The 24,922-nt window shown below is 38.9% G+C and overlaps 4 protein-coding genes across 8 annotated transcripts; 3 read left to right on the top strand and 1 right to left on the bottom strand.

Annotated features, from left to right (window-relative positions):
* The first annotated feature begins 152 nt into the window (after window positions 1-152).
* On the top strand, window positions 153-1,738 carry LOC118449018 (zinc finger matrin-type protein 2). The gene is made up of 5 exons (XM_035883077.2): window positions 153-346; window positions 597-817; window positions 898-971; window positions 1,067-1,212; window positions 1,347-1,738. The coding sequence occupies exons 1-5, from the start codon at window positions 338-340 to the stop codon at window positions 1,488-1,490; spliced, it is 594 nt and encodes a 197-aa protein (XP_035738970.1). The 5' UTR covers window positions 153-337; the 3' UTR covers window positions 1,491-1,738.
* Window positions 1,493-13,739, top strand: LOC118448984 (proton channel OtopLc). Of its 4 annotated transcripts, XM_085657824.1 has the most exons (10): window positions 1,493-1,613; window positions 1,803-3,276; window positions 4,291-5,365; window positions 8,633-8,864; window positions 9,029-9,143; window positions 9,282-9,507; window positions 9,594-9,751; window positions 9,836-10,052; window positions 10,147-10,312; window positions 10,455-13,739. In XM_085657824.1, exons 2-10 carry the CDS (start codon window positions 3,133-3,135, stop codon window positions 11,371-11,373), a joined length of 3,252 nt encoding a protein of 1,083 aa, XP_085513950.1. In that variant the 5' UTR covers window positions 1,493-1,613; window positions 1,803-3,132; the 3' UTR covers window positions 11,374-13,739. The 4 variants fall into 4 exon arrangements, with proteins under 4 accessions (XP_085513950.1, XP_085513951.1, XP_085513952.1 ...); XM_085657825.1 differs by lacking the exons at window positions 1,493-1,613; window positions 4,291-5,365 and having other exon boundaries at window positions 1,876-3,276; XM_085657826.1 differs by lacking the exons at window positions 1,493-1,613; window positions 1,803-3,276; window positions 4,291-5,365 and adding an exon at window positions 6,571-6,969.
* Window positions 13,484-24,909, bottom strand: LOC118449007 (putative protein FAM10A4). 2 transcript variants are annotated; one of them, XM_035883062.2, is made up of 5 exons: window positions 24,756-24,909; window positions 24,076-24,336; window positions 23,510-23,922; window positions 13,827-14,006; window positions 13,484-13,738 (listed from the first exon to the last, which is right to left on the bottom strand). In XM_035883062.2, the coding sequence occupies exons 2-5, from the start codon at window positions 24,326-24,328 to the stop codon at window positions 13,484-13,486; spliced, it is 1,101 nt and encodes a 366-aa protein (XP_035738955.1). In that variant the 5' UTR covers window positions 24,329-24,336; window positions 24,756-24,909. The 2 variants fall into 2 exon arrangements, with proteins under 2 accessions (XP_035738955.1, XP_035738957.1); XM_035883064.2 differs by lacking the exon at window positions 24,756-24,909 and adding an exon at window positions 24,438-24,597.
* LOC118448988 (uncharacterized) lies at window positions 15,755-22,512 on the top strand. The gene is made up of 11 exons (XM_035883003.2): window positions 15,755-15,931; window positions 17,976-18,065; window positions 18,131-18,216; window positions 18,312-18,528; window positions 18,609-19,388; window positions 19,598-19,846; window positions 19,912-20,028; window positions 20,211-20,383; window positions 20,444-20,635; window positions 20,724-20,987; window positions 21,102-22,512. Exons 1-11 carry the CDS (start codon window positions 15,859-15,861, stop codon window positions 21,483-21,485), a joined length of 2,625 nt encoding a protein of 874 aa, XP_035738896.2. The 5' UTR covers window positions 15,755-15,858; the 3' UTR covers window positions 21,486-22,512.
* Window positions 24,910-24,922: the final 13 nt, after the last annotated feature.

Genomic DNA, 24,922 nt, shown 5'->3' with positions numbered 1-24,922 from the left:
AGAATGAAATATATTTTATACTAAAATAAATAAATATGTATACATACATATATATATATGTATATATGTATATATAATAAAAGCAAGTAAATATAAAATTTACAACGTAATTTTATTTGACAAAGTTGACAGAACGTTAGTGCAAATGAACGTAGAAACGAAATAGATGGCAGCAGCCGGCGCATAATCAGGATAAGGATGGCGGCACTGTATTGATTGTTAAGACGACCCAACCGAACGTATAAGTACACGATAAACAAAGTCCTCCTGAATTTAAACGCATTAAATTTTCTTACTGCTCGAATATTAATTACGTTCCTGTATTAAAGCTGCGACCATGTCAATGGTAAAGATTTTTCTTTATTTTTTCTTTTTTTTTTTTTTTTTTTTTTTTTTTCCACAAATTTCCATACGGTCGTACATACGGTTGCAAAGAGAAATATAACTTAACCTTTATGCTTCGCGAAAGTTTCTTTCTCATCTCTAGTTGATAATAATAAATTTAGAGGAGAGAAACGATTGAAAGTTGTCAACATTGGTTTATTATAATGTGATTTATTATAATGTCTAAGGTGAAAAATGGTATTTATTTTTAGAGACCGGACGATCATAGACGAAAATGGAACAGGGAAGAGTACGAACGAATAGCGCTTCAACGGCTCCAGGATGAAATCGCCGAAGAGGAATTGGGTATCCCTAAGCAGCCAGCAGTAAAAAGGGAATTACTTAAACAAAGAGATTATAAGGTCGATTTAGAATCAAAATTAGGAAAAAGCGTTGTTATTAATAAAAATACTCCGTCTTCGCAAACAGGAGGGTGAGATAAATTAATGAAATAATTTTTTCGTTTGGCATTTTTCGATAAATGTGACGTTAATTGAAATATTATATCCGCAGTTATTATTGTAATGTGTGCGATTGCGTTGTCAAGGATTCTATCAATTTCTTAGATCATATTAATGGAACGAAACGTAAGTACCGTTGTAATATATTTCGTTGGAACATAATATATATATATCATTATATATCGTTATTTAACTCGTATAATATCTAAAATTGTTAATAGATCAGCGTAATTTGGGTATGTCCATGAAGATAGAGCGTTCGACGTTAGAACAAGTTAAGGCTAGATTTGCTTTAAATAAAAAGAAATTAGAGGAAAAGAAGAAGGATTATGATTTGGAGCAAAGAGTGAAGGAATTAAAAGAAGAGGTTTGTATTACTCTCCGTTGAATAATATGTTATAATAACTGGGAATAATTATTATTTGCATCCATACATATACATAAGACAGACTATATAATGTGTCCTTAAATTAAGAAAATGATGATATCCATCGTCTGTAGGAAGAAAAAATTAAAGAGTATAGAAAAGAAAAAAGAAAAGATAAAAAGAGGAAGTTGGACGAAGTAGAGGAGGATGATGCTGGACCATCGGATGAAATGGCCGCTATTATGGGCTTTTCTGGATTTGGCTCCAAAAAAAAGTGATGATGACTTTGACCCGGACATTCGTGAAAAAAATGTCTTAGTATAATTTCTCACGGCGCGCTGCAGTGTCTATCATCTGTGGCGCACTATTGGGAAAAGCATTTATCGACTATTTGACAAAAAGTAATAATCGGATGAAATTTGGTAAAATTACATCGTAAGCTTTAGTTTCCAATCGTTAGTAATATTTTGTATGGAAAATGAGAGAAAAAGTATCGACACGATTAAAGAAAGAAAAAGATGAACAATTATAGTGAAAATTATCTTTTCTCACAAGTACAAGAAATGATTTCTATGTATGTTTCTATATAGACAGAAGATCAATGGATAAATGAAGTATTTATTTTATATAATAATCGGCAATACCATAATGATATGATGCCGGATATGCGGTAGTTAAGGTGCGCAGTAAACTAATTTTATTCCCGAAGGAGGGCGAAAAAAATGGAAAAGAAATGATTACTGTACGTTGAAATAATTTTATATCGAGATTTGAACACGTTCGTTAACCGTAACTATCCGTTTGCCGATCGGTAATGTCGGAAACGCAGGAAACGGAGGTGTTTGATATCAAAGAGATTGGTATAGAATGAAAGCGCGTTGGAATAAAAATGAAAAGAATATACGCGCATCGAGTTTCTTTCTTCCTTTCTCTCTTTAGTAATATCGCCCTCCAAAGGCGATAGCATCTATACGAGCGAGTCTAAAAGGAGCGAGCCTAAGAGGGAAAGAGAAAGAGACGGCGACAGGATTTGGAGGGAGAAGAGAGCGGCCAGCTAAGAAAGATTCTCTCTCGGAATCAGAGAGAGGTACTACGCGATTGCTCTTTTTAGTCTTCGAGGAGCATCGTGCGCCGAAAGGTCCATCCGCGAGAGTCATTACTTATTCTGAGATAATTGGAATATATTTATTTACTCGTATATCGGTTCAACATAAATAAATAAATACACGTTGCATATATGTAATACGCGTATTGCGTATGCTCGCAATATCATCGACTCTATTCGAGGGGCTTCGAATTTTATCACGTTCTTCTGTATCCTTTTCAATATTTCGCGGCTACGTCATCACGTGATCCGAATTCGATCGATCGATCGATCGATCGATCGATCGTTCGTTCGTTCGTTCGAACGCACGCGAGCGCATCCTTTTCGCGTAATGCTCGCTAATAGCATTTCGAATCGTTTTCGATTCGAACGAGTGAGATTTTACTTTTGATTTTTAATGGAAGATACAAAAAAAAAAAAAAAAAGATATCTTTCTTCTTGCGATTACGCGTCGCGAAACGTATCGATTATAGAAACGTGTCGTACGGAAAATCGTAAGTTTATATATCAACTTCGTTAAAATAAATCGTGCATCGACAATCGAATTAATTTTGAAATATCATTCAAAAAAGATACATATATATAAATTATCGAGAAGTAAAGATTGACATGTTTGAAAGCGATGTGTCGGAATTAACATTGAAAAACGTTTAATCCATCAATGTTGAAAAATTATATCGTACGGAAATGATCCGCAAAGTTGGAATAGCAATTCGTCGGGCATTGCTAAGCTTCTGCGTATAATCGGTTAGTTACATTCTTGCGACTTACATGCAGTAGTGCATCTTGCGAGTGAAAAAGTAAGAAAATGTGAGATGTTTTTGGACGAAGGGAGAAGAGGGAAGAGCGATAGACAGAGAATCAGTATTTGGAATCTGGGAAGAATCATTTTCGAATCGTTTCGAAAATGTCGCGTACTATGCTGCAGCCTATCGAGGAATCGACGTCCGGTAAATCAGGTAATTAATTTTAATTGATAAGTTTTAACTTATTCGTTATGGCATTATAAGATTTATCACGGAATGAAAGTGAGAGAAAGTGAGTGAGAGAAAAAATGAAGGAGGAATGTCGAAAGATAGATACATATATATGAGAAAGCTTATTTCGAATCTTTTAACAGCCAAGTGATCATGATTTTGACCATGACGCGTAGGACGAGCCACACTTTCCCTTTTACCTTTTCGCGGAAGTGAAAATGGTCAGCTGCGAGAGAATCGTCTATTACACGGCGACCTGATCACTTACAACTTCTCTTTCCCGACTCTTCTTTTCAAAATAGTTGTGCGCTCGTGCGTGATTCTTCGAGATCGGAACCGTTAACCTTTTCAGAGAGATGAATGATTCCCCAGTTGCTATACTTCGTTAGGTGAGACAGTATTATACACATAATGAGGTTACAATCTGGTACTGCTCTCTAATATATTATATGTAGGCATTCGCTCGCGTAACAAAGTAAACAGATTTTGATTGAAGGATAGATGATAAAATTGCCGCTTTCCTATGGACATAGGAAATAAGAGATCGTCGATTGGCGAGAAAAGAAAGGTAAATATAATATAACGTCGTGACAAAGGAATGTGAAATCCTCGTTTGCAACCCGGTCACGAATAAGAGCTAGATCCATATAATCGTGTACGTCGAGCCACCTCCCGTTTTCCGTTACCAGAACCTACTACTATTGTTCCCTTTAAAATCGAACTTCGCCGAACAACAACATTTACCTTTCGAGCGGACGAGAAAGAGTGGACCGCTCGATAGAAATAGTCGAATTGATAATCGGCCGATCGTTAATCGCCTGTACGAAAGAATTATTTATTTATTAAGTGCGTTCGGAATGTTACTGGGTCGTACGCGGGTCTATTCTCGAACTTCGATACTTGAACGTTTATAAAGAAGATAGATATTATCGAAGCGAATCACGATCAGGTAGCGTCCGGTCCGTTTGATCGTTTCAACGTTCAAGCTTCCCTCAGACGATCATGGTGGCCGAGCTCACAGACATTTATACAACGAACGCCGAACGGACAGCAGTTGCCGATAGACTTTGGAGAAGACCGAAATGGATCGAGATTGCGACTCGTGAACCGATTTACAGCGTTCTCGACGTTAACGAGCCGGTGGGCGCGAGGGTGAAACACCTCCCGTTGCCTTATCCGAATAAAAATCCCCTCGTTGTCGTGATAAGTGCGGTGAAGGACGGCCACGATAGAAACGTACCTAAGGATCTATGCCCTAAGTCGATTAAAAAATACGATAAGAATACGATAGGATACGATAGGAATATCGATTTGGAGGAGCACGCGCTTTATAGCGTCGTTAAAAAGAGAAGAGAGGTGCATTCGGTCGATAAGACGCAACGCGACGAGAAACAGCTACAAGGGTGGTTGCGTTTAACGTCTAAATTTTCAAGTGCTAATTATCCCTTTGACGAAATGTACGCCAACGAGAACGATAATGCCGAGGATAATAACGAGGATAGGAAGGACTATACGAATGATAAAGGGCATCCGCGCCTAAATGCCGTAGCCGTTCCCAGAGGTATCGTCGGTTTAGTCGGACCTTATAGAGTTTATCAAAATCCTAACGAGAAAAGAGAATATATGCTTCGGGAGGAAGAACTTGTCGAAGAGGATGTCGTGGATTCTGTTAGCGACGTCGACATATCTCGGAAAAATTGTCGTTCGGCCGAACCTCACAGAAGAGCAAAGTGGAAGATAAGAGAGGACGACGAGGAAATCTTGGTACCCGATATACGTCGTCTTCCCACGTCGTTTCAAGAATACGAAATCAATGGGACAACGGAGGAACTCGACAAGGTCGGCTTGAATATATCCGAATGGAAGATGTTGGACGAGCGTTGCAAGGAACGCGAGATCGAAGATACGAAGTTTCAGGGGAACGGCTTTCTCGACAACAAAATCGAAGGCATTCTTTCTGATAAGGAAGAAAGAGTTGCCGTTGACGTTGACGGTGACGTTGACATAGACGTTGACGTCGACACTAAAGCAATCTCCTCCGTTGACGGTCTATTGACGAAGGAAGGAAAGGGTAAGCTAGCTTCTCATTCGTCTAACGTTAAATTGCTTGACTAAACCCGATCGAGTACGATGCCTTAGAAATGCGATCCTGCATTCACGCGCACATTCGTACAATCGTAAAGATCTAGCTCGATGTCGAATAAAATGCATCGTGAATGAACTCGCTCGTTCGCAACGATCGGCGAACCGATTGCTGTCCCGCGATGCCAAAGAAGAAGGCCGTTCAAGAAAGACGGAAACATCTTTAGACCAGCGTGTCTATTTAGAGAGAATATGGCTTTCATTTGTATGCGAGACCGTAAGTCTCGCGAGACCGTACGGCATATTGTGTCGCGAATAGGGAAGCGAATAGCGGTAGTGCGCGAGACACCTGTTTCGTCTACACAACATACAAACATACATACACGTATTACCGATGCGTCCTACGATCTTTCAGATCAGAGGGAAGAGTTGAGACGCGCTTTTAATTATAATCCTAATTCGAGATACGTCCTCCTTTCGATTTTATGCGTAGGCAATGGATAGGTCTAAGATATAGTTGTATCGTAATAAATTCTTCCCCCGTTCTCGCTGTTGTTTGCACGATTAACGTTTACTACTTTCGTCGTAAAAATGTTACAACGGTATTTTCATGTCGCGTATGTATTTAAGGAAGTAATTGGAAGACATCTGTTGGTAAGAGGCCAGCAAATCATAATAGTCGAGAGGCATATGGGAGAGGTATCAAAAGGATGTACAACGCGAATATCTAGTACAATTGCTAAAAGAGAGTTTGCTGCAATCTCGCTTCCGCGAATCTTATTCAATCGCCGATAATTTCTTATAAGACGTTACGTTTCTCAAAGGAAATATTTGCCAAAGCGTATCACGGTCCTTCGTCATTGACTTTATATAGTTATAGCAACAATTATTTCTCGTCATTATTCATTTCGAATAAGATGCGGACACTCTTTATGGGGACACGCATATAAAATGCATGCCTCGTGTGAAAGCAGATTCGCGCTTCATTTTAAAGACCGGCAAAGTCGTCGAACGAGTCGTACTCGTTTTGTTCTTTCAAACTTTCATCAAATTTCTTTCCTCTCATTTGGACCACTTTCCTCTCTCCCTGATCGCTGATCATAAGACAGAAGAGAGGTAACACGTTTGGGTTTTGGAGAATCTCGAAAATAATTCGAGGACGGCGACGGCGAGTGCTTTCGTTAGTGAAATTTCGGATGCGAGTCAATTGAAAGAAAGCGGACTCATTGGACGCTTATTTATTGTAGTTACGGATTGAAAGGAGGCTACGGAGAAACTACGTCATCGCGTCTCGTAATATCTCTGACGGTCTCCATCAGCGTCGACGCCGCCAACTAGTAGCACCGCTACTATCTTCGATGACGAGTCCGATCTTCTCTGGATCCGCTCTCTAGAATTATGCGGCATTCCGTTTTGTGATATCCTCGCGATCGTTCCTCACGCGAGAACGCGCGGTCCTTCCTTCGTCTACCGTAAGGCCGTCTAACATTTTCTTATTTATCCGTATGCGCATCGTTCAATAACCATACATACATTGTTCTTCGCGATGTACGACGATTCGATGCTCATCCTGCGGGCCAAACTCATTGCGAGGTAAATGAAATTTTCTAATTTACTTTACGACTTTTCGAACGAGCTTACCCGTTAAACTGTCACGGCGATTATCTTATGTCACTTCTTCGATCCTTTAACCGTTAATCTAAGCTATTTAATACACCTGCTTGCATTATCTTTATCCATATTCTTCGAGAAATCTCCATGGATCAGAAAAGTAATTTCACATACTTCCAGTCATTATTTTCTTTCTAAAAGTCAATTCCGTTATCCTCCCTTTTCTCCTCGCATTTCTCGGACATGCCTGCCTACGGTACGTACATATATTTTCTCTTCCTCGAAACCCAATCTCTCGCAGGCCATTCCATATTCATCCGTATAGTACTCCGTCAAACATATGTCGACTCGCTAGTGTTCATCGGCCACCAACTGACGGAAGTTGACTCTTGACATTTGACTCTTTTGAACATCAAAGTGCATCCTTTGCATCATTTACCTCGATAGATCGTGCGTCGTTGATTTCACGAACAACGGCTGCTGATATCTTTTAACGGCGAGCGCAAAAGAGAGGGGTCAGAGAGTCTGTGTGCGTGAGCGTGCGAGAAAGAGAGAAAACCTTCTTGAACGGGTTCTTCGTGAAGATGAAATAACGGAATACGCGCAGCATCCAACAGAGCTCATTAAATGCAATTTCGCGAACATTCGGAGGTATGTGTACTTACTTACCCCCATTCGACCGAAGAAGACTCGATTCGATCCAGGTACTAGAAGATGTATAAGACATAGACTCGCGCGATATCGTTTACATTTATTAACAAGCAAATGCCCAGGTGCGGGGCAGGTGAGGAGAGAGAGAGAGAGAGAGAGAGAGAGAGAGAGAGAGAGAGAGAGAGAGAGAGCAATGAACATTCAACTGTCTATTTTAGCCTACTCTTTTACTCATCTATCGCATACGATAGATACTCCAAACTACCTAGTATAAATACGAGATCGACGTGCTTGCATCTTTGCATTTAAGCATGTATAAATAATCAGTTGCAGAGCGTTCTTCCGTTCCCATGCATGTTATTACGATCTATTATGAAGTTCCATCGTAACAATAGGTATCGTGGTCACTAGTAACTTTTTACAATGAATAAACTTTGCATGCAAAAGCTTAATAGCCTTTAATTCCTCTGGTTTCATTTCAAGCATATTATCATGGATACATGGAATATCCAAATTCGAAGGATCTTTGAAAAATCTTTGATTATCTTTACGAACAGTACGCAAATGCTCTGTACTTTTTTCTCATCTTTTATCGCAATACTTGCAGAAGTGAGCCAGTCGCATATTTAATCGATAAATATGTCGATAACAATCGTTAAAATGAGACGCAATTCAAACTACAGTCGAATAATACTCTGGTACAATCTGAAATGAAATTCTCTTTTCCCTAGAATTAATTACATGCTATTGCACTTGTACTAATTGCACACAATTTTACGCATCGAGAGATCATAACTTTTACTCGAAGGCTTACTCATGGCTGTACAAGCGCGCGTGCATAGCGATCGTAGCATCAAGCGATCGTGGATCTATTGAGAAATCAAAGTGCCTCAACGAAGGGATCAAATTTTATTTCTTCATAATAATTTCGATAAAGCTCCCGATGAAAGACAGACGATTTATTCATATTGAAATCGTATTTCACATGTTACAGCGAATAACGAACAGCAAGACAAGGACAGTTTGAACGAGACAGCAAGTACGACGGGTGGCAACGTGGAGGGCGTACCCAGCGGTACCCCTCCAGGGAGGGGTGAGAGGAACAAGGAAAATGAATCCGCGGCAGCGCAACCATCTTCCTCTTCGCCGCCATCGAGATCTTTGGTATCCAGGATTCTTGCGAGAGCACGATCGCCGAACGATTTGCTCGATCATACCGAGCCATTGTAAGAAACGCAACCTTCTTAAGAATGAATAACAGAGAGAGAGAGAGAGAGAGAGAGAGAGAGGGGGGGGGGCAGAGCTACTCTCTAACAGAAATAGCAAGTAATTGTTTCCCCATCACGTTAGAAATCTTATGTATTTATAAAGCTAATTTTCTATTCCATAGTTCTCAATTATGGATCGTTCTTTCCAACGTCTATGGAGAATTGTTGATAGTGTTGATGATGGCGCTTTGTTTAGCCGAAGTCATGGATACGCCTGTTCCTCTTCTCAGCTTACAGGTACGCCGATTATTAACATCCGACGGATAAATCTATCTATGATCCTATGTGATAGATATATTCTATTACATGGCCATTGATTTTTGTTCTCTTCCGACATATCTGTCGTTTAATTTTCAAATATTATATTCATTTTAGGGTATCTTTTTGATGTATCTATACGTCGGAAGTATCGCCGTTATCATCGGCATTTATATTTGGGTACTGCTCGATAGCTGCGCAAGTCTAAACGGTACGAGAAGTGGGATGGTTGACGTCGAAATTGGTGGCACTTCCGTTACGAGATTCGGATCATTGAAACGTGCTCACATTTCTAGAGCCAGAACAGCACCGACGAGCTTTTACATTCGCGTCGGTGCACTTTGTGAGTAGACAAATTATTTGTTTTCCCTTAAAATAAATGGCACTTATAATGGAAAATAAATCGACAAATTGGAAATACTTTTCAAGTGTTCGGATTAGCCACTCTGGTCTTCAATGGCTTAGAAATGGCGATGCACTCGATGATGCAGGGCGCTGAATGCTTAAGCGACGTCATTTTTGCGCATCCTGTCTTGCATGGATTATTTACTTTTTTACAAATGCATTTTTTATTCGTCAATTCCCAGGTAAAAGATATAATATAATAAATATTAAATAATAAAGTATATTCGAGATTGTAACATTTAAATATATCCTTTCGTTTTTGATAGGTACTCGTCGAAAGATTCGGTTTAGCGGCCAGATTTGGATTCACGCATCTTGCGGCGACGAACATTGCCGTCTGGGTGCGTCTCGTTATTTGGGACTCCGCGCAGGAATGGACCTATTTCGTATACTTGGCACAACGGGGATCTCAAACTCCTGCATCCACATTGAATCTTCGTGGATTTCCCGGTTCTTTAACGAGACACTCTCGGGATCTCTTGGGTAAAAATCATTTTCCTTTCTTCATTTCTTCCCTTCATTTTTCCCATTGTATTGATTCTTATTTAATTTAATTATCTTACTCACGTCATAACAGTCGATACCTCGTCGGAAGATAGATCGGTATTCAGACTGTACCGACCAATTTCCAACGAACAAATCTCCCAAGTGATCGCCTTGCAAGAGTGCTTAAACACAAATACGCTCGGACAGTTGTGGACATCGAGTTTACCATTTCTTTATCCCTTCATCGTACAATTTAGGTTAGTTGTATTCGATGCGTTGCGATCGTATGAAATAATTACGTACGCAATATTTGCCCGTACTCTTTAAAAAGAGTATTGAGATTATTATTTTGTTTGTTTGTTTCTTTTTTTTCTTTTTTTTTTTTTTCTTTTTTTTTAGCTTGATCGCGGCCGCCGTAACATTCGTAATGGGACAAAATGTGGGCCGAAGTCGCGTACCGCAGAAACAAAAGTTTCACGGTAATAAGGATATAACGAGCCATGCGAGAGTGGGCTGTGACGGATCTAGTAAGGGTCTCTTCCTCGGTATACTCTGCATGGTAACCGGTATCGTAGTTATACTGATCTTCCTGGTGGTCAGAGAGGATGAACATTTCTCGACTGTGACATTGTCTTGGCTGACATGCGGTACCTTAATTGGGATTCTAGCATTAAGCTGCTTGATGACATCCACCGGCTTGATACAAATTCGTCAAATGCCTGTAGTAACGAGGGCACCCGCGGCCCTCGACAATCTCCTCTCGAACGTGGCCATTTTTGGCGTTCAACTTTATTCTATTTTCACCATCGTAGTATGCGCCTGTTCCTTGGCCTTACTCGAGGCGGAAACGCTCGAGGAGGGAGAAGAAAATGTAGATTCCTCATTTTCTTTTGGCGCAAGTAAAATTGGAGGACAATCGGAAGAAGGAAACGCAATCCAGACACGGGGAAGGCACATTATGTTACTGTCGGCCTCGATCTTGCAATTGATTCAATGTTTCGCTCAAAGCACCTTAATAGCCGAAACATCAAGGAGATCCTGCATAACGCGATTTCAGATGTTAGCCAAGCCAGGTCGTCAGGTCATCACTTTTCTTTTATTTAGTAATGCCGTTTTATGGGCTTTCGATACCGTAATCACGCAAAACTGGATATCGCAAGAGTTGCAATTAAGATTCTTTGGTGTTCTTGTTTGGGGCATCCTATCGAGAATCGGTTTACCGTTATTGATATTCTATCGATTCCACAGTTGTGTACTTTTATTAGAAGCCTGGAACAAGTGTTATAGAACACCACGGGGGGAGCATCCGCTCAACTGACGGCACAAAAGTCACGATCCAATCCATGTTTGTTCATCAAGGAAACTTTTGCAAGGATCGCAGAATCCACCTTGTCTGGATTATTCGAGTTATAACGAAGGGATGTTAGTCGACGTTAAAGATCAGGACAAAAAAATATCTTATATGATAGAAAAAATCCCGAAGGGATTATTATGTCGTAACACGTTAACGTTGAGTTCAAGACATTTTATTCCATATATCGATAGCTCTAGTTGGCTTTATTTAGATTCAAATCCCATTTTCCACGTTGCCAGACCTGCTACGTGTAGTCAATATTTGGAATATGCCATGCCGCCACCGAAAAGAAAAATCCATCGTCGTCATCATCACCACCACTACCACCATCATCATCGTCGTCGTCGTCACGAAAGGCACCGGCGAGTTATGAGTGATCCAGGCAGAGCAGAAACTTGTAATTCCCTCGATAATCTTTCTCGACCAAAACAACGTCGAAGAGGGTTTAGTTTCAGTGAATATATCGATGATGTTCCCGCTCCGATAGAGCAGACATCGGTGATACATCGATGGAACGGCGAAGATAAGATTCTACCGTCCGAGGAAACTAGTGCATCGACATTTAGAAAAGTGCCATGGCACCCCAATTTACATATGCTGAAAATAAGAAGAACGTGAAAGCAAATAAGCGCGTATCCGGCACTGTGGGAATACGATACGATACGATACGATACTATTCCTCCAAGTAACATCCAAGTTTGCGAGTATAGCCATTTTTCGCTCCATCATCTTGATTGATTATGAATACGCGCGCACACACACACACACACACACACAATACGTACGAACTAACGTACGTAGGTGACATCAACTTTATTTATTGCACGCACTCAAGTATCGTCGATCCGATCGTTATAAATTTAGACTTTGCGTTACTTGCGGAAGAACGCAACTTGCTTTATTTATTTCATTAAAGCTATATCTTGTACATAGATACACGAATGGATGGAAAAATGCTCTCAAATGGATCTTTGAAAATGGAGAGGAAACAAAGTATTAATCTGGAATTTGTTTTGATACGTTCTTTTAAAAATATGAGGAAAAGGAGTTGTTTTAAACTTTTTAGAGTTTAATTCATATTATCTCCTTGTAGAATGATTTTATATAAATCTCCACGTAATGTTATCTCAGTTCTTATTATTAGGATAATATCATGTTTTCATTATTTTAAGAAAATTAAACAAATGATATCGGTCATTAAATTTCATTCGCGCGATCTACGTATACATATCTCGATGATGCTTTGAAAATGATATCGAAATTAGATAATAACGTTTCAGATAGGAATTTAAAGTAAAAAACCGTAAAGCGACTCGATTAATAAGTCGCGTATAATAACATAACCGCTTGTCTAAGTAGACAAGTTAGACAAGTGGTTATATTATTATACGCGACTTATTTAGCGTTATTAAAAATGCCAGGTGTAATGATCAGACGAATATTTATAATAAAATATTTTTTATGATCATAGGTTACTTCGTTTTCCAAAGAAAATATGAAGTTTAATGGGACCGCAATATACATATTTTATTGCGTTAATATCATTAACATAAAACGTAAAACTTTAATATATCGAGTTTGACTGAAAGATATTTCTTCATAGATACAACGTCTATAATCTGTAGATTTAACATGACAAGGCTGATAAATGAGATATTAATGCGCATCGTAATAGCGACGATCAAGTATAATATGTACATGCAAAGCAGCGTGACAAAGTCCACTATAAGTAATGTATTCTCAAGTAACTCTAATCGTATGTGAAAAACAACAAAACGCGTGGAGCTGTGTGAAAATATAAATGAAAATATCTTGAAAATAATGTTATACAACAGAGGGCAGAAAGCATTCTCGGTCTCGAGACTCCATCATCGATGCCGTCCTCATAGAATGGCGACCTATTTTCAAACGGCAATAATGACAATAATAACGTATAATAAAAAGGATATATAATATCATCGGAAAAATTAATCCTTTCTATTCTGTGTATGACATATTTCTTAAGTTAATTCTTCGTTATTTCTAAGAACATTGTATAAGATATAAATAAATTTACCAATCTTTACTGCGTAATCTAGTCAAGACCAACGTCATCTTGTGGTTGAGCTTGGGTCGAAGATTTTGGTGCATTAAATTGCGGAGCGTTTGAACCTGCGGAAAAACCTGCCATACCAGCCATCATATTGGATAAATTAGGCCTACCCGTGTCATCGTCAAATTTCTTTGCTACTTTCTCAATGAACGCTACGATTTTCGGATTTTTATGATATTTCCAAAGGCTCGTTGGATTTTCGTATATTTCTTTAATGGCTACGAATATCTCTGGATCCTGTAAAAAATTCACGTAAAGATTCTCTCTTTGGTATAGATCAATATGCACCGTATACGAACATATGCAGATACGTTCACTAGCTTACCATAAAACCTTCGAGCATTTCCGGATCGCATAATAAATTGTGGAAATCTTCCTTTTCACCGGGAGTTCCCTTCGTAGGCTCCTCCTTCTTCTCTTCTTTTACATTTTCCCCTTTTGCATGTCCCAACTTTTCTTCGAGTTTACGTTCTTTCTTCCTTTTGTGATCTTCGATCTTACGAGCCTGCAATAATAGAAATTATTCCAACGCGAGTAATAGAAATCGTTCAAATGACATTACAAATTAATACTAATTAGAAGGGTAAGAGAATTAGAAAAGATGTGTATGCATGCATGTACCTATACATACATATATACACACGTGTGCGTGTGTACATTTTTAGCCTCCTCCTCCTCCTCCTCCTCCTCCGCTCTTGCTCGCGAAAGATATGGTCAAGTATTTTGGGATACATGGATAATATCGCTCTGTATCTTTATCTGATATAATCGCGCGATAAAAGGGTTAACCTGCGATATAACTTCAGGAACGCATCCAACGACTAAATCATTATGACGTGAACATGCCTGCGCGAGGTACATTGTGACCTCAGATGATTATACGTGCTTATTATAGACGGCCGAGTAGCCAATTTGGCTAGCAAACCTGTTCTTAAGAATGGAGAAACAAGTAAAATATGTTTGGTATCATTACATTGGAATATCGTTGGAATATCGTTCGATGATTATCGGATATACCAAGGATCACTCAACTTACTAATTGTTATCTAATATATTATATACAAATTTTGATCGTTTCACCGCAAATCCCGTGACCGCCGTCGTATTGATTGATAAAGGGATTAATTCTTAATTCTATCTTTCGATGTCGGCTTATTGACAAGAAGAATGAGGATAGTACTCGTGCTGACAGGGGGTCGGCGGAGGGGGATGAAGGAAGGAGGGAGGGAGGGAGGGAGGGAGGAAGGGAGGGAGGGGGAGAGAGAGAGAGAGAGAGAGAGAGAGAGAAGGAGGTAGGGAGGAAGTATAAGAACTTTTGCACGAGTGGCCCACCTTATACGGCGGCGACCCGGGCATCTAAATATAAAGGTGGCCGCCGTTGCGACGCTCCTTTCTGTCTGATGCGAAAGCGCGCATCCGAGAGCGCGCCTCGAGAGTCTTCCCTTTCAATTTTTATTACGCTCATTTAAAATTACTTTAAACGCTATAGAAAAAGATATAGCAAAATGGGAAAATCAAAAGAATAATAATTTATTATCGAAAACATTCAATGATATAGGAAGCAACCGTTCGAGTTGTATAGCGTTGACTATAATATAATTATTATATGTTTTCGCGTGCAATATGAAAAACCCACTCCTCTTTAGATATAGACGATTAATTCATTCGTCTAGAGGTTTGATAAGGTCGGAGCTCTCCTTTGGCTAACCAAACAAGAATTACAGCCCCGGGATCGGCGTACGCTTCTTAAATCTCAAGACGAGCGTATATTTAGATGTCGCCGATCATAGACACTGAATGAACGACCTTTGGGCCGCTCGAACTATGGCCCCATCGCAATTGCTAACGATTGCCTATGCTTTTACTTGCGCCCCTGTATAATATAGTCGCGAGATAAGATCGATTTGGGAAAATAATCTTAAATAATAATGTGCTCCCAATGTAATAATAAGAAATATCCATCGCTTTTCTTTCCTTCTTTTCTTCTTTTTGATAAAGGGAATATGAGAAAAGACGTATTCGATTTGGAATGAACATATTTTCCTTATTTTGACCGATTCGAATATTAAGAAGAACACGTCGAGATTACAAAAAAAGAGCTGCGGAATGAATGAAAAGAAACGAAAAAAGAAATAAATAAAAAATAGGAAAAGAAAAGAAATAAAGGAAAATCGGGGAAACAAGGAATAGGTATGCGTGGCGGACGAAATTTTGCAAGCAACGGAGAGGGGTGTCTTCGGGGTAGTACGACGGTAGTAACGATGCCAGTTCTTCGCAAGCGAGTTGGGCTCGAGCGTCGCGAGAGTGAGAGAAGCTAACAACAGCCTGGCTCATCCTGTAGTGTCTAGTGTAACGAAATGACGGGCTCGTGGCTGAGACCCGCGTTCTTCGTGGGCCTCTTCCTGAGCTTCCTAGCCATTGACTTGCGGGGTGAGTACGCGTTCGCTCTTTCATTCCACGAAAACGAATGAATTATTGACATTTCATTTTCCTTTCGTCCTTTTCAAACATTTCGTTGTCTACTGCCGTCTAACGTCAATCTTTCTTTTTCTTCCATTCGCTTCTGCGGCCTTTCATCATTGTCTACTTTTATCTACCTTCTTTCTTTCTTTCTTTCTTTCTTTCTTTCTTTCTTTCTTTCTTTCCTCCCACCTTTCTTTTTGTTTTTCTTTCTTTCGCACTCATTGCGTCATATTGATTTCTTCAGCTCGGCAAAAGTCTACTGTAAATCTTTTTCTTTTGCAAATAGAATGGCATCGAGGGCGTATCTCGAAATCGATCAGTTTTAACGATCCTTTCTAACAATCACGATTTTCATTTACGACACAGAGCGATGGAGATATGCTGGCGAACCCCTGTGACGATCGACCGACGAAGGTCAATGTTACGTAAAGAAGTCTTACTCTGCGTCACCATTTTTTGGCTCGTGACCTTTCCTCGAATCGAATTTAATCGATCCCGTATAATCGTATCGATAAACCGTATAATCGATCAATTTTCATTATATCCAACTATCGAGGATAATTCTATAGTACATTCTATTAGTGTATTCTTAGAAAAAAGTTTTCTTGAAATTACAAATCGATAACGACCATAACAATGTCGCATAATACTGTATCAAGAATCGAACCATAATCGAGTATTTTTTCTTTTTTTTCTATAATACGCACGTTGAGTCCTTTGCCACATGGAGGCGTTATTAAAATTTAAAAAAGGCCCGTCATTTCGATGAAAAACAATGCAAAGGCAATCATTAAGACGGTGAAATAACAATTTCGATTCACGCTGATTCAAGGATTCGTTATTTCGGGAATCGAAGTACGACTCGTACTGACTCGTGTAGTAATTACATAAGAAGAAAACGTTTGGATTCCTAACCAGCGAGAAGATATAAACAAAATGTTCTATCGATGTTTTAACATACGTACATCTTATATTAGTTTGATTCAACTACATAAAAATAAGCAACTTTTCTCGCGAGTCTCGTTGGATGCTTTTCAGGGAAAAGAAAAAGAAAAAGAAAAAGAAAAGGCATATAACGGAGAATTTCCATTTGACGAATATGACGGAATATCGAAAAATAGTTGACGATATAACATATAAGACAAGACACGAGATATTCTATTTCTATCCGTGACAGTTGCACTTGCCAAACGACAGCTGCATGCTTTTAGTTCTCAATTTCGCTAATAGATATCCTAGAATTTTATTGAATTTTCCTACGTGCACGCTTTCTGCCCTTTGCTTCTGTCACACACAGATTATCATCGTCGTTACGTAAACTGTACACGCACAATCGCCAATTATATATTATAATGCATTATATAGTACATTCCAAATGAAAGTTCCTATAAAGCCATGATTAACGAGATATAAATCGCTACTGAGTGTATTTATAGATCGGCCTTTACAATGTTACAAGATAATTCTTAGTTAAACTTGTATAGTATTTTTTTTTCTCGTTTGCAGATAAAAATAAATTTCACTCATCCAATATATAAATATTTCCAACTGTTTGCTCGCTTCAAAGCCGCCTACCCACCGCTAAACTTAGAAATCGGCCTCGCGTTTCCCCAGGTATACCGCACGACGAGATAATATCGGCAATTTCTTCGTCTAACCCATCGGTCCACTCTCCCCCACCCCCTATATCCCTTATAATTTAAGATTTATTAAAATTTGATTTCATCTTTATCATTTATTCGACTGCCTCGAGCACCGCATTCATTTGTAGAAATGATGAATTTTCGATACGAGAGGTCTAGAGATCGAACGGATCCTCGCTGACGCTACTTCGAAACAGTTGTCATTGCTCGTAGATAGACGCGCGCACTGCTTTGAGCAATTGTGCCATCTTGTTTTCGCATCGCACGCATGTACGAAGAATTATTGAAAGAAAGAATTATTGGAATCTTGCGTAGAATCGAAAAAGGGGATTGCATTCGGAGAAAATTAGACGAGTTGATCGTTTCAGGAGTGCAATGCGAAGAAGAGTTAGAATCGATACCACCGGAAGACCTTTGCCGGCCTTACATCGAGAAGGCACTCAAGGATCTCGGCACAGGTAATAGTTAAATGTTCAACGATTTCAGGTGGAACACAGGGATTTCTAGGATATTTCATTTAAAGGATCTTTGGAGCAGACCAGTGCAGAGGCCGATAATGTCAACGACGAGGAGGGACGCGAAGAAGAAGGGTCGGCTATCAGTGAGGAGGTGCAAGAAAAAAGCCCTAATTAAGCTTACGCGATTGAACTATGATGTTAAGGCCAAAGCGAATACTTTTTTTTTTCTCTTATGATTTTTCGTAGGCCGACCAATCGACAGAGGAGGATAAGGACGTAGATCGATTGGAGGACGAAACCGATGGCACCGAGGAGACGGAAGATTCATCTGGAAAGACCGATGAGGTCGGCATAGAAGAGACAAAAGGTGCGGATATTTTGGAGGAAGCCGAGGATGAATCGAACAAAGTCTCTGACGAGGACGATCAAACGGACGAAATAATAGACGAGGAGACAAAAGGAGGTAAGTTGTAAAGACGATTACATAATATCGCAATAATCGCGACGGGGGCGACAGAAAGCGCGAATTTTCTTCGCTTGCAGACAAGAGCGAGGAAAAGGATGAAGTGGTAGGAGAGGGCGAAGGGGAAGAGGAGGAATCCGTTGAACCGAGAGAGGAAGATCGATCCGAAGAAAAAACGGCTATCGAGGAAGAAGAGCAAAGGTCTGCCGAAGTAGAGGCGATTCGATCGGACGATGACGATTCGATCGAGGCCGCCACCAAGTCATCCGAAGAAGCTCATGCGAAGACCGACGACGATATAGACGAGGAAGAAGTCCACCGTACGGGCGATGGAACTGCGTCGTCTCTTGGGGAAAATGAGAACGAAGGAAAGGAGGATAGTGCCGATAAGGTCGGAGAAGGGGAAGAGGAGGAGGAGGAGGAAAGACCGGACGATCAAGAGGCCGATGCCAAGGAGGAAGGTTCTTTGGAAAATGAAAAGTCGGACGAAGTCGAGACCGACCGAGACGAGACCGAGATCGGCGAATTATCGAAAGAAGCGAGCGAGGAAGCGAGCGATTACGAGGGAAAGGTTCAGAGTGTAGAAGAAGAAGAAAATGCAAGCGAAGAGGAAGGCAGTAAAGAGAAGGACGAGAGCACGTTAGAGACGACGATTATATCCGACGAAGAAACGTTGGAAAAAGAAGAAGAGAAAAGTACGAAACGGCAAGAGGAAGAGGGGCAGGGGGAAGGAGAAGAAGGAACGAAAGAGAAGGAAGAGACAGTCTTGTCTCGTAGCAGACGAGAAGCTTATGACGAAAGCGAGGAAAAAAGACCGTTAGAAATTCCCCAAGAAGATAAAAGCGAAGAGGACGAGGAAGGTACATTCGATAAATCATATAGTATTATTCTATACCCGTAGACTACTAATTACGCTTTTGCTATTAGAAAAATAAGATTTGATATAAAATAATAGGGGCTTCCTAAAGAGGATTAAATCTAAATCTAAATAGATTGTAGATTTATTCTCAACTAATTCACGAGTAAGATATACGTGTATAATCAATCTAAAATCTCATATTAACAAAAGTTGAAAGTGAAGAAGAACCGAGCCCCGAGGAGGATTTGATTCGAGAAATACAAGTGCCGGAAAATCTTCGACCGCGCGATCACATCAACCAATTGTTAAAATTAGACGAGGAAAATGAAGAAAAGGAGCGTGCCATACAGAAAGTTTCCGACGTTGTCTTGAGAGACTTGAAGAAGCTCTACGATAACGCGATTCAACCTTTGGAAACGCTCTACAAGTATAGAGATCTCAGTAACAGACACTTTGGAGGTAAATATAATATCGATTTGGATCCATCTATTCCCTTCGATCTCTTATTTCACTTTTTTACCTAGATCCCGAGATATTTTCTAAACCGTTGGTACTCTTCATGGGTCCTTGGAGCGGTGGCAAATCTTCCATCATCAATTATTTATTGGACATAGAGTATACGTCGATCGCATTGCGGACAGGTATGTGAATCAAATGACATGAAAATGTTGCGAATTTTCAGACTTAAGATCGGTGCTGCCTCGCATATATATATATATATATATATATATAATACACGCGGATATAATTTAATCGGACAATGTTAATGGTACGTTTGAAAGAGAGAATACATTTTGCAAATCGGCAAATACGATTGACGCAGGAGCTGAACCCTCTCCCGCCTATTTCAACATCCTAATGTATGGCGAGGAGGAAGAGGTTCTAGATGGTACGCAATTGGCCGCCGATTGGACTTTTTCTGGATTACAAAAGTTTGGCCAAGGGATGTTGGATCGTCTTAGAGGGCTGCGCTTCGATAACAAGTTACTCGAAAAGGTAAAGACGATCTTAATCGTATCGGTCACATTTACAGGAATTTATCTCTCATCCAAACAGGTCAATATCGTCGAGATACCTGGCATATTGGAGATACGCAAACAAGTTCAAAGATTGTTTCCGTTTAACGACGCGTGCCAATGGTTCATCGACAGAGCGGACATTATTTTCCTAGTCTATGATCCGTCGAAATTAGACGTTGGACCCGAAACAGAAGCGATTTTGGATCAACTCAAAGGCCGTGAATATCAAGTAAGTGAGAACCGATGATATCTCATAATATGTAAATCCTTTCGATCTTCATTTAATCTATCCAACTTTCTTCCCTGATACACGACAGACACGAATTATTCTCAATAAAGCTGATCAAGTCAAACCGGAAGAACTTATGAGAGTCCAAGGTGCACTCATTTGGAATATATCTCCATTAATGTCTAGCGCTGAACCGCCGATAATGTATTCCACTTCCCTATGGTCTTTACCTTACGAAACTGGCGCACCGACCAGGCTATTGTACGCGCAAGAGCGCGCTTTCCTTCGAGATTTGCGTTCTGCCATTGACAAAAGGGTTGAACATAAAATAGCCAGCGCTAGGAGATTTGCTGTAAGTTTATCATCCGTTGCTGATCGTTTTATCATCCGTTCGACCAACGAAAAAGTCTTCTTTCTTTCCGGGAGAGCCATTAAAAATAACAACTATATTTTCTTCTACTTACAGGTTCGCGTAAGAAATCATGCAAAGATGGTAGATTGCTACTTAACGACATATTACAATCATAAAACCTTTTTCGGTAATAAGAAAGAGATTAGTGACAAGATCGTTGAAAATCCTCAAGATTATCATATTTACGAAGGCTTGAGTACTCTTACCAATATATCACGTTATGATCTTCCCGATCCAGACGTTTATCGGGATTTCTTTCGATTAAATCCTTTATATGACTTTCAGCTTTTAAGTTCAACTTGCACTTATTTCCGCGGTTGTCCTATAAATAGACTTGACGTTGCTATTGCATATGATCTGCCAGAACTCGTTGGAAAATATAAGAAATCTGTAGAAGTGGTGATGCATGAGAATGAGGCTAGTAGCCCATCCAGTTGAGTACAAATGCACCTTCTAAATGAAATTCTTTCTACCATGTAGAGTACAGAATAATGGCTTATTTTCCTTTTACTCTACGTCCGAATAGATAAAATGATAAATTAAGATGATTGTGCACAAATACAGTATTTTTCACAACGACAGGAGAAATCTGCTCCCATAATTATGAATTTAACGACCTACTGCTACAATTTATTGGGAGTAGACTGTGCTCGGGCATTGTGCTGGGATAGAATTACATACGATCGAAATGCACATCACTGTACATTCTCTATAAAGAAGATGAATAACGAGAGAAAGAGAGAGAGAGAGAGAGAGAACGTATGAACGAACGAACGAGAGAGAGAGAGAGAGAGAGAGAGAGAGAGAGAGAGAGAGAGAGAGAGAGAGAGAGAGAGAGAGAGAGAGAGAGAGAGAAAGAGATATTTTAAGCAAGCGTCGATGCTGCAAACAAATGTGTTTTAAAAGCCACAAGATTCATAATTTATGAAGACAACTTATGATTATCCCAACATGTTTTTCATTTCGATTTGTTTAGAGCGATCTCAGCAGTTAAATTACTAACTTGCAAATATCTCAAACAATCTCCTCTTTTAAAATTATGCTTGCACCTGGAAGATAATGCGAGTGTTATCATTCCGACATAAGATGAACAGTAAAAGTTTTCCTTCAATGTGTTCTAACATTAAATTATCCATCATCAGATTAGCAGATGCACATTTCATAATTTCAACAAATGTCCTATTAACAATTTGAAACAAGTATATATACGTAGTGAATTGAACAAAAAAGGCAGACAACTTAACTTAAGAGAAAATAGAATACACGGTGAACTGTACGCATTAAAAAAAAATGATACTAAACTATGAGCAATCTATCTACTAAAACTTGTTCATAATACTTAGTAAAGAGTATAATTACAAATAATATTTCCATTGTAAAAAAGTAAAGAGAGAGAGAGAGAGCGAGAGAGAGAGAGAGAGAGAGAGAGAGAGAGAGAGAGAGAGAGAGAGAGAGAAAGCAAAAATCCAATGTCTGCAATTAAAAGCAAAAGATAGCATGTTACATTTCCATATATCTTCATCTCATTATTTCATATTGCACAATTTTCATCTTTTACATAATGCTAAAATGATTGTTATTTAGTTTATTTACGTATTTTTCATTGTATGCATTTTATATGTAAGAAACCTAAAATGATTGAGATACTGCTTCGAAATTGATGATCGGTCGTTACCGTCTTTATCCTTACCCATATGATAAATTTTAAGTTACTTGTTGGCGCCATACTGACACATAATCACACAAACCATTGACTTATTGTTAATATACGAATTGTTGGTGTTGTTATGATTATGATTATGATTATGATTATGATTATGATAATGGTAATGGTAATAATTATTATTAGTACTACTACACTATTACACTATTACACTAGAGAAACAGCAATAGTAACGGCAATGGTAACAACAACAACAACAACAACAACAACGACAACTACTACTACTACTACTACTACTACTACTATTGATACTAATAATACTACTATTGCAGGTACTACTGCTGATACTACTAGTACTATTATTGTCGTTAATATTAATATTACTGTTATATTATTTCAGTTGTTGTTATAGGTATTATTGTTCCATATTATAAGATACATCGGATAAATTAGATGACTTATTTTGCAAAAATAAATATTTCTTTCTAAACATTCATTCTTGATCATTCGAAAATCTTTTAGAATCAGACTAAAATGGAATGAAATTTGACGTTTATAACAACAGTGTCACTTGAAATGAAAATTCAATTCACAGAACAAAGCTTTCTCTTAATACTATATGACGGTTGGAAATTGTTTCGGCAAGAAATAATATCTTGAAAATAATAATTCTATAATTGCTTCTCCGTCATATAAAAGATATGTTAGATTACGACAGATACGTTAAAAATATTATAGAGTCAAAATATTGAAGAAAGAAAGAAAGAAAGAAAGAAAGAAAGAATGAAAATTTACTTACATTTGGAGTAGCTTCGCGCAGCCATTCGTCCGCTTGTTCGTCAAAATCAAATTTACAAGCGAGTCTCAAGTCATTCGCTGCTTCTTCCCATTTTCCAAGTAAGTGATAGGCTCGTCCTCTAAATTTGTGACCTGCTGCACTATCAGGATTCAATTCTAATGCTCTATTACAATCGCGAATGCATGCATTAGGTTTGTTCAATAGTAGATATATTTGTCCACGTTTAGCGTATAAAAGTGCTGCCTGTGGATTTAATATAATAGCTTCTGTATAAAGCTGTATAGCCTTTTCATAATCTTTCTCTGCAAATGCTGAAACAGCTTCCGAACGTTTCGCTTGAGACTCTGCAATTTCTTCTTCCGTCGGTTGCAAAGTAGAGTTTCCCATTTCTTGAGGCTCGTCAGTGTCTGGTTCTGCGTGTGTGCGCGCGAGCATGTGTGTATGAACAAGCAAAATAAGAAAAAATAACGATTTAAAAATGCCTAAACAATTTAGCATCGATATCTTATTTGTTTCTCCAATGGATTAAATTTCTTTTAAAGAATTATTCTCTCAACCATGCTCACCTATAACTCCTGTCATATCTAATTCCAAATCACTTTCTTCGCTTTCTACTTGTGGTTTAGATTCAGTTTCCTCGGTCTTGCATTTGGTTTCACTTTTTGTTTCAGAAATTTCTACTTTACCACCAAAATGCTCTATTAATGATTTAACAAAAGCAAATTCTGGTTTACATAAGATCGAAGGATCCAACTTGCACAATTCGACGAAGGCCTTTACTTCAGCGAGATGTTCCAAGCTTAAATTAGGTACTGACATTTTGCTATCTGCGAAACGAATGAAAATAAATAAATCTTATTAAATCGTCTTACGAAAGATAACGAATAAACAAAATATTCGCTCCTCGCTGACAGTTATAAACTATTACTTGAAGATTTCAGTTATCGAAGAAGTTAGTATATTATTTTATTCTTTCTGTATTTCTTCTTCCTTCCTGCCTTATCCGCTTAACAAATATCTGTCTTCTTTCTACGATATAATGTGAAATAAAAAAAGAAGCGAACGAACGAATGAGCGAGCGAATGAGCGAGCGAGCGAGCGAGGGAGCGAGAGCGCGCGCGCGAGAGAGAGAGAGAGAGAGAGAGAGAGAGAGAGAGAGAGAGAGAGGTTAACTTGTTTTAAACCACAATTATTATATCGTGTCAAAGCAATATTACGAATTAATAATACGGAAAATACGACAAACCGTCCTATGACTAATCGCTCTATGGTATCTTCAGCGAATCTTTTCTCTTCTTTTTCAAATCAATTTATCTTTTATACACCATATAATATGTTACTTTATTGTCACTTAGCTGCATAGGATTAAAATTCAGTCGAGTTCTTCCTCACCTACAACATTTTCATGAACGT

This window comes from Vespa mandarinia, chromosome 6 (genome assembly GCF_050613455.1).
Source record: "Vespa mandarinia isolate Hongniang chromosome 6, ASM5061345v1, whole genome shotgun sequence".
Lineage (NCBI taxonomy): Eukaryota > Metazoa > Arthropoda > Insecta > Hymenoptera > Vespidae > Vespa > Vespa mandarinia.
The sequence above is the reverse complement of the archived record's forward strand: the minus strand, read 5'-3'. Positions and strand labels throughout refer to the sequence as shown.